Source organism: Dictyostelium purpureum (assembly GCF_000190715.1).
Source record: "Dictyostelium purpureum unplaced genomic scaffold DICPUscaffold_563, whole genome shotgun sequence".
Classification (NCBI taxonomy): domain Eukaryota; phylum Evosea; class Eumycetozoa; order Dictyosteliales; family Dictyosteliaceae; genus Dictyostelium; species Dictyostelium purpureum.
In genome coordinates, this window is record NW_003519897.1 from 5,108 (window position 1) to 15,045 (window position 9,938).

Consider the following 9,938-nt stretch of genomic DNA (forward strand, 5'->3'; position numbering starts at 1 on the left):
AAAACATATTTTTTTTAAACAAAAAATTAAATTTTTATTGTATATTAATATATTTAAAATTAAATTTATATAGAGAAAGCACACGGAATCTTTTCTATAGAAAAAAAACAATATGAAATACATCAAGAAGAATTTAAAAAAATTTTTGAAGGAAATAAAGATGAAAACGATAGTAAAAAAAGTTTAAAGGTTTTAGAAAGGTAAGTTTTTATATATTAATTATTTAAAAAAAAATATTTGTTGTTGATTTCTAATTAAATAAAATTTATAATTGTAGATACCTTACAACATTATATGTGGTATCATCAAATCTTCCATTTTCGGTAGTAGAAAATGAGTCCTTCCGAAAATTAATTCTTCTTCTAAATCCAAAAGCTCAATTGTTTAGTGGCAATACCATCAAAAAATCTGGAATGGATATATTTGAATTATATAAAGATCAATTAAAAAATAAATTTAAAAATCACAATCAAAGTACTGTTTACACTGTATTAATTGATGCCACTTCAGGAAATACCACTGGTTTTGGTATTGCACTTCAGTGGTATGAAAAAGAAAAATGTAATCAAATATTAATTGATTTTATACAAACTCCTGATTGTACTGGTGCCACCTATGCCCAATCAGTATTTAATTCAATTATCGAAAGATGTGGTGATGAAGTTTTATCAAGAGTTGCCCATTCAATGGGTGATAATGCAAATGTGAATACATGTTTTGCTAGAGAATTTAAAATTTTATTAAATGATCGATTTGGAGGAAAAAGTTTATACATGGAAGAAAACCATGTTGGTTGTTTGGCCCATATATTAAATTTGGTGGTAAAAGAGATAACCTCATCTCTTGAACTTGTTGATGAAAACAATAGTGAAGATCCAAATTTATTTTATATAATTTTTAAAAGATTTATGACAAAATTAAAAATTAAACAAATTGAAAACCAATTTAATTCAACTTGTGTTAATAATAATATAAAATTTCAAAAAATGTCACATTTTGATAACGATCAAAGGTTCAATGCTTTTTATACAAATTTAGTAAAAATTCAATCAATGGAAGAAGCAATCCTCGATGTCAATTTTTCAAATTATTTTAATGGTTTAAAATATGGGGCAAATTATTATCCAGATAAACATCATTTTTTTCAATTGAAATTATTTTTAGAGATATATGAATTGTTTTATAATTGCACGTTAGCTCAATCATGTTTTCAAGCAAATATTTCCACTGCTTGGGTTCAAATTAATATGATTTTTGATAAATTCGATTTATTAAAACAACGATTGAAAGGTCATGATCTATTAATTCATATAGAAAAAGGTATTGCTGTATTATCGAAATATTATTCTAAAATGGATGACAAAGTTAGAAATGAAAAATTTTACAATTCATATTTAATAGATCCATTTTATAAAGGTTTAATGTTTAAACATCCAACTTGGAATCAAGGTTGGAAGACAGCAATAGATACTTTAAATCAACATTTTTCAAGGTTACCAGTTAGCTATATTGAAAATCACCTTAGATCATTAAATCTTAGTCAATCTTTGTATCAAAATCAAAATCATAATCAAAATCAAAATCAAAATCAAAATATTAGTAGTAATAATAATTATTCAAATAATGGCTTTTTTAACTACTCCAATGATTTAAATAATAATGATGATGATAATAATAATAATAATAATAATAATAATAATAATAATAATAATAATAATAATAATAATAATAATGATAAAAAAAATAGTTCAATATTATTATATTTAGATAAACAACATATTTCCAGCAACTTGGATAAAAAAAAATCAAATAAAAGCCAAAAAGAATCAAAAATGGAATATTACTCAAGATTGTTCAATTCAGAGCTGGATGAATTTTTAAATAGAGATAGATTATCACGTGAAGATAATATAAAATCTTTTTGGTCGGTAAACAAATATATTTTTCCAATCATATATCTATATCAATATATTTATATGAGTATACCTGCCTCAAATATCACCTTAGAAAGATATTTTTCAGATTTGCCAGATATCAAAACTAAAAATCGAAGTGCTCTAAAGTTTGAAACTATCCAAGCATTACTGTTGGTACGAAATTGGTTTAATTATGGTAATTTCCATCATTCAACAATTACCACTATATTAAACCATTTGATGGATAATGATATTTAATTGTTAATCATTTTTATTATAAAAAATAAATAAAAAAAAATAAAATTTTAATTTAATTGTATTTTATTGTTTTTTTATTTCATTGTTTTTTATTTAATTTAATTTTTATTATATATTATTTATTTTTAATTTTGATTTTAGATTTTAGATTTTAGATTTTAGATTTTTTATTTTAAAAATATTATTTTTTATTTTTTATTTTTTATTTTTTATTTTTTATTTTTTATTTTTTTTTTATTTAAGATTTAGGATTAAAAATTTAAAAAATTTGAAATAATCTAAACTATTTATTATAGTTATTATAAAAATATAATTATAAAAAAAAAAAAATAATAAAAAAAAATAAAAAATAAAAAAAAATATTTTTAAAATATAAAATTTTTTATTTAAGATTTATAGTTTAAAAAATATGAAATAATCTAAATTATTTATTATAGTTATTATAAAAATAAAATATTATAATTATTATTACAAAAAAATTATTTTTTTTATGTATTTGTTATATATAAATTATTTTCCAATATTATTTTTAAAAACCTAGGTTAATATGGGTAGTTATAGTTAAAAACAAATTAATTATCCATGAATCAAACCCCATGGGTTAGGGCATTAATACCTACAGCTAATTACCTGTCAGATCGCAGTTAATACCCATTTCGAGCTTTACTGATTTCTCTAAATGGTTTTTCTAAATCTTCAATATTTGAATACTTGAGACATTTCTTTATAACTTCTTTGGTAATCTTTGGGTAGTCCGCTCTGTTTGAATTAAACTTATCTAATGAGCTACTTGCAAAATCGTCCATACTAAAAAATTCATTCATACTAAAAAATTCATTCATACTAAAAAATTCATTCATGTTTATCGGTTTTCTTTCATAAAAAATGAATGAATTTTTTAGTATATAAAAAAAATATATTATCACTAAAAATGAAAAAAAATAAAATTATTTTAAGTGTGTATAAAAATAAAATTATAAAAAAGTTTTTTTCTCTTTACAAAAAATAATATATATTTAAAAAATTATAGTTTTATTTAAAAAAAGATTTTTTTGATTGATTTTGAAGTGGTTTAAGAGAATTTTTTTCTAATTGGGATTGACTACCTGGTTCGTTTGATTCTATATCAGAAGGTGATTGATGGTCTTCAACATATGATGTTTTTGGAATTTTCATTGTAAATAATTCATCAATAGCATCGATTGAATCTTGATCATATACCTCATCATCTTCTTCTTGATAAATAGAAGGGTCATCTTTATATTTATTTATTTGAACTTTTCGGTATAAGTTAAAATATTTCTTTTCAATATTTAGACGTCGCATTTGGATTTTAGTTTGCATTATTTGAAGTAATACAATTTTATTCCAAAGAACCAAATCATCCTGGTGGACATTCATTAAATGTTGGAATCTTTTTCTTCTTTCATTTTTTCTTTCATCTTTAGTTTTGTCCACATTTTTTTTTAATTCTTCCTTTTATAACCTTTCTTCATAGTTTTTTCTTTTTCTTTATCTCTATAATTTTTTATTAAAGATTGAGCTTCTTTTTAAATTTTAATTAAATAAATACAATGTTATTAATAATTATATTATTAATAACATGTCAGAATCCGAGATATCTAACAAAAATTAAGATAAAAAATAAAACAAATTAAGATAAAATGGTAATTATTTATTGTTAATTTGATGGTTATAGTATAATTTTAAAAAATTGAGAATATAATTCTTAATATTGGCAATTTATACAAAGAAAAAAAAAATCTTAATTTTATTGAAATGAAAATTTTATTAAAAAGTTCATATTACATTTTTTTTAATATTTTTACATTTTTTTTTTACCATTTTTTTTACATAAAATTACATGTAAATATGACAAACAATGATAGAATGTTCAGAATAAATGTATTTAGAAATTGTTGTTTTTTTGTATATAAATTTAAATAATTACATTTATACAGATCTGTATGTACAAAAAACAGATCTGTATAATTACATTTTTGTACACCTAGACTCTGATACACACCCACATACAAAAAAAAAAAAATTTATACACAGATAAAATTAACACAAACTCACATTCAAACTCACTCTTTAATAATAAAATGACAATATTATATTTCAAAAAAAAAAAAAAACTCATATTTTTATTTAAAAAAAACATTATAATGCCAATCATTGTTTTTATTTTTTCGTACATCACCATTAATCTAAAAATATAATATAAAATTATAATCATTTTAAATACTAAAAGCGAATAAAATATTATTTTCATTTTTATTAATAAAAACCTCAACCAATACAAAACCAAAACAAAAGGTCAAATTATTGTTTTTTTTTTTGTTTTTTTTTTTCAAAAAAACAATAATCAACATTAAATAATAATATACGTATATTCATAATTATATTTATTTTTAATATGTATGTATTTATTTTAGTCAAACTAAAACCTCAACAAATCCAAATCAAAAAAAAAAAGGTAGAATTTAAAAAATTTAAAAAATTCTACCTTTTTTTTAAAATTTGCGATAATTTTGGAACTCTACAATTATTTTTTTTAAAAACATATTATTCTACACATTTTCTAAATTATCTCTATAAATAGACCCAAAAAATAACTAGATTGCATCAACACTAGGTTTTACAATGCTTTTTAATCTTTCGTTTTTCTTTCTTTTTTTTTTTAAAAGCAAAGTTTTTTTTTTTTTTTTTTTCATTCTAGTTAATTAATATAAAATAGTTTCTTAAACCTTCTAATGTTACCCATAAAAGACATCATCTAAAAGACTCTACCATTGAATCGTGTAATCTTCTCAAAGAATGGAATCGTCAAATTCAAGATGTTGTATATGATATTCTCAATAAAAAAAAGGATGGAAGAGTTCACAACAAGCGTGATAATAATAATAATCATTTTTTCTTATAATAATAAAAACCTTTGTATATTTTCAATTTTATTTTAACAATTTTTTTTTTTTTTTTACAAAAATATTTTATAATTTTATAAATTATTATCCTTTTTTTTTTTTTTTTTATCCACTTTTATCCTTTTTTTTTAAATCTTCCAAGTGATACAAAAAAGGATAACGATAAAGATAATTTTCAATCACTAGATAAAAAAAAAAATATGTTTTTTAAAATAATTTATTTTTAGAAAAAAAAAAATAAAAAAAAAAAAAAAATTAATTTTGAATTTTTTGAATTTTTTTTTTTTTATTAAATTTATCATCATTTACCGAATTTACCATAATAATAATAATAATAACAACATATAATAATAGTAATGATAAATTTTTTTTTTTTCAAAATGGAAAAACAATATATATTAAGTGAAATACAAAGACACATCAGTTAAGGTATAATTACACATGTGATATAAGTTATACAATTTCATTAGATTCTTTGGGAAGTGATAGTTACACAATCTATCAGTTAAGAGTTGTTGAATCAAAAAGTAAGTTTATACACATATTTAAATGATACCATACCTATTTATTTACAAAATAATATAAATATTTTAATTAATTTTTCATTTTAATTTTAGATATTGATTTTATTGGACAATTAGTTTCAGATTTAAAGATATTAAAATCAAAAAATAAAAATAAAATATTGAATGAATTAGAAATTAGAGACAGTTCGAATGGTTTTAAACAATGATATTTTTTAGTAAGTGGTACAATTGATATTGCAGAAAGAAACATTACAATAGATACATCCAACATTCCCAACCGCAGCTGCAACCACAATAAACCAATTCTACTTTAATAGAATTAAATTTAAACATAAGATCATTGGGCTTTATGGTCAAAAGAAAATATGGAGTTTATTAGAAATTAAATTAAAAGTAAGTGGTAATAACATTTTGACTAATTGATTATTGTTATATAGTAAACATATGTAATAACGAATATATATTAATAAAATCTAGAGATATAAAGCATTTTTAGAGACTTTTAGCGATGTAAATTTATTTATTTTACTATACAGAAAAGAAAAAAAGAACAGCTACACATGTTTGATTTAGTAGAATGTGCATACTCTTTAGATAATATAGAAGCATTGGAGTATTTCCTATCAATGAATGTACCAACATTTTTACCAAACTACACAAATAATAAAAAAAGTTTTTCAATATCATCAATTAAATCATTAGAATTACTATTAAAATATCTAGTAAATATCATAGAACCATATAGTATCTATTACAATAATACAACAACAACAGCACCAGAATCTACAACATTCATTTTAAAAAATAGTACAGTAATTTGCATAAGCTTTTGGCTGGGTCTCAAAAATTTTTTTTTTTAATATATCTTTTATATATTTTTTTTTTATATTATAAAATTGGTTCATAAATATAAAAAAGATAAAAGTTTTTAAGATTTATTAAATAAAAAAATTGTATTTATTTTTTTTTTATTTTTTTTTTAATTTTTTTTTAATTTTTTTTTTTTTTATGATAGGTTAAATATTTTTGAAAAGATAATTCATTTTTAAGTGTTTTAAAAAAATATTTTTTATTTTTGGTATTTTGATTAAAAACTTTAAATATTTTGTGAAAACACCTCTATTTTCAATTATTTGCTCAATTCTTTTTGGAATTGAATCATATAAATTATCAATACATTCTTGTTCAATTCCACACCAAATTTCATCAACTAATTCTTTAAAATCTACTCCAGAATTGCTTTGATTTTTATAAATTATTTCTATTTTTTCAAATTGATTATGTCATTTTGTTTAATTTATTATAGTTTTATTAAAATGTAATGTTATTATAATAAAAATAAGAAAAATAAGAAAAATAATAAAAAAAAAGATAAAAATTAATTATCTTTTCATAAATATTTAACCTATTTTTTTTTATAAGAAAAATAGAAAAAAAAATAAAAAAAAATAAGAAAAAATAAATAAAAAATAAAGACAGTATTTTTAAAAAATACGTGGTTTTTTATGTATATTTACCGTTTAATTGATTTATTGAAAATTAAAAATGTCGGATTTACACAATAATTAATTGTATTAACCATACCCAGCCAAAAGCTTATGCAAATTACTGTACCAATTAAAGTTCTTATTCTTCTTCAAAGGGAACTTAATAAAATACCAGCTCTATAGGCAATTAGTATTTTTGCTAATTTTTTGCACTTACATTCAAAATTAGAATGTAGCCCCTCGGTAATAGTAATTTCACATCTGTTACACTTCATATTTTCGTCTATATGAAGTGCATTTTGTGAGGTTGATGTTGGTGGTGGTGGTGGCTGTGTTGGATTATGGTTGTGGGCTTGATTTTGATTTCTAAATCTTTGTATTCTTCTTTCGATGTCAATTAGCCTCATAATCATTGTTCTTTGGTCCCCTTGGTTTGGTTGCTGGAATCTAATTAGTCTATTTTCAATGTTTATTAAAAATCTTAATCTCTCGGCGTTATCCATATTCAATTTTATATAATATTTTTTATATATTATTTATTATTATGTTTATTATTTATTGTCCTAAAAAAATTTATTATTATTTAAAAAATGTTTAAATAAATAAATAAAAAAAAATTATAAAGTTATAGTTTAAAAAAAAAAAAAAAAAAAAAATTAAAAAAAAAAAAAAAAAAAAAAATTAAAAAAAAAATGATTAATTATATAAAAAATTAAATATTTAAAATAAATAAATAAAATAAATCAACAAGAATGAAATTAATAATAGTAATCATGTGTATAATAGGTTCATTTTTTTATTTTTTTAATTTTATTTTTTTTTAACTTTGATTTCCGCACTTTAAAATTTAAATAATATTTTCAAATTAAATTACATCAATAATGACAATGATAAAAAAAAAATAATCTTACACACACTGTGTATATTATTGTTAAATAAAAATTAATAGAAATTATGAAAAATAATTAAAAATACAATTATCTATTTATGAATAAAAATAAATATAAAATAAATAATTTTAAATATTTTTTTTTTATCCGTTATTTTTTTAAATTTACCTTTAAAATGTTATTTATTGTCCAGATTTTGTTTCTACAGATAGTGGTAGCATGATCCAGAAACCATTGAAATCCTGCTTCTTATTTGCAAAAAAATTTTAAAAGAATTTAAATAATTTATAAAAAGACGATATTTGGTTTGTACATAAATAAGTAAAAAATTAAATTTTATTATATTTTATTTGAATATTTAATGAATTAATAGGATATTGAAAATATTAAAATCATTTGATGTTCCAATATATTTGCCTGGCCAGGGAAAATGTATTTCTTCCGTCAAATAGATTGAATTATTATATTCTATTATTATTATTATTTTTTTTTTTTTATTTTTTTTTTTTATAAAATTATTAATTATTATCGATTTACTAAATGTTCTTTTCTAAAGCTTTAAGGTTGATGATACAGTATTTTCAAGATTGTTTTGACCGGGTATGATCAATAATTTTAATTCTTGTGTAAATCCTGTATTTTTTATTTTTATTTTATCAATAAAAGGCAAATATATATAAAAAATAATGTATTTTTTAAAAATACTGTCTTTTTATTTTTTATATTTTTTTTTATTTTTTTTTTTATTTTTTTTTTATTTTCCTTATAAAAAAAAGTAGGTCAAATATTTACTGAAAGATAATTAATTTTTATCTTTTTTTTTATTACTTTTCATATTTTTTTTATTTTTATTATAATAATATTATGTTTTAATAAAACTATAATAAATAAAACAATATGACCTAATCAATTTGAAAAAATTAAAATAAATTAAAATTTTATGGAGATGGATGTAACAATTAAAAAAAAAGAAGAAATAATTGGATTCAGGTGATCAACAATTAAAGGTATTTCGATAAATTATGCATTAAATGATCCTATTCAACTCAAAAAATATCCAGAGAGTAAAATAAGTATGAAAGATTAAATTGAATTGGTTAAAAAAAATTTATTATCAAATGAGATATATCATAATATTCTACAAATTAAACGATATCTTCGGAAGAATTATAATAAATAAATTTTAAATAACACATTAATAAGTTCACTCCATTGCCAAGTTATTACATTTGGAAGTTTGAAATATAAGCCTTATCTCACAAAAAAAGCAAAGAGGTAAAGATATCAATGGGCCATACAATTTAGTGACTCACAGTGGAATTTTGGAAAAGGGTAGTTTTTGCAGATGAAACTTGATTTGAACTATATTTTTATTAATTGGAAATTAAAAAATAGATTTAAGGTTAAAGATAACATTCAAATAATATTCTATCAAGAAAGAGACCAACTGGAGTTTCTGTGAATACATGTTAATTTTCTTCTATGAGAGGTGCAGGTTCGATACAATTTTTTTTATATTAATACAAATAGATGACATATTTTATGGTATTGATTGATAAGTATGGTCCCAAGCTTGGCGAATATTGCTTTAATGTTTAAGATATTAATGATTTACAAGATAACTTTCCAATTAATAGTTTAGAAATTTTTCAAAATTTTTACAAAATAAATAGAATTGATGTCATATTGATCCCAAAATACTATATAGACCTCATAATTATTGAAAATTTATTGTGAGTGTTAAAATACGTTTGATTCATAAGATTATAGGGTATTCTCAAGTGGATTTTAAAGATTTATTTGAGAAAAATATGTTTAGTAATTAACAAGAAAATATTATTAATTTATATCAACCAATCCCAAAAAAAATTAAAGAAATAATTTTAAATAGAGGTGTTTTAAAAAAATATTGAAAAATTTCAATTAAAATATT

General features: G+C 19.7%; 5 protein-coding genes across 5 annotated transcripts; 2 read left to right on the plus strand and 3 right to left on the minus strand.

Annotated features, from left to right (window-relative positions):
- Positions 1-1,296: 1,296 nt before the first annotated feature.
- On the plus strand, positions 1,297-2,226 carry DICPUDRAFT_73697 (uncharacterized protein). Its single transcript, XM_003294408.1, has 2 exons — positions 1,297-1,595; positions 1,794-2,226. The coding sequence occupies exons 1-2, from the start codon at positions 1,353-1,355 to the stop codon at positions 2,172-2,174; spliced, it is 624 nt and encodes a 207-aa protein (XP_003294456.1). The 5' UTR covers positions 1,297-1,352; the 3' UTR covers positions 2,175-2,226.
- A 592-nt stretch (positions 2,227-2,818) lies between these two features.
- On the minus strand, positions 2,819-3,034 carry DICPUDRAFT_159457 (uncharacterized protein; the record flags this gene model as incomplete). Its single annotated transcript, XM_003294411.1, has 1 exon — positions 2,819-3,034. One exon carries the CDS (start codon positions 3,032-3,034, stop codon positions 2,819-2,821), a length of 216 nt encoding a protein of 71 aa, XP_003294459.1.
- A 172-nt stretch (positions 3,035-3,206) lies between these two features.
- Positions 3,207-3,575, minus strand: DICPUDRAFT_84932 (uncharacterized protein; the record flags this gene model as incomplete). Its single annotated transcript, XM_003294412.1, has 1 exon — positions 3,207-3,575. One exon carries the CDS (start codon positions 3,573-3,575, stop codon positions 3,207-3,209), a length of 369 nt encoding a protein of 122 aa, XP_003294460.1.
- A 471-nt stretch (positions 3,576-4,046) lies between these two features.
- Positions 4,047-6,943, plus strand: DICPUDRAFT_159459 (uncharacterized protein; the record flags this gene model as incomplete). The annotated part of the gene is made up of 6 exons (XM_003294409.1): positions 4,047-4,079; positions 4,915-5,019; positions 5,887-6,021; positions 6,106-6,138; positions 6,165-6,440; positions 6,935-6,943. 6 exons carry the CDS (start codon positions 4,047-4,049, stop codon positions 6,941-6,943), a joined length of 591 nt encoding a protein of 196 aa, XP_003294457.1.
- Positions 6,944-7,264: 321 nt separating this feature from the next.
- On the minus strand, positions 7,265-7,528 carry DICPUDRAFT_159460 (uncharacterized protein; the record flags this gene model as incomplete). The annotated part of the gene is made up of 1 exon (XM_003294413.1): positions 7,265-7,528. The coding sequence occupies one exon, from the start codon at positions 7,526-7,528 to the stop codon at positions 7,265-7,267; it is 264 nt and encodes an 87-aa protein (XP_003294461.1).
- Positions 7,529-9,938: the final 2,410 nt, after the last annotated feature.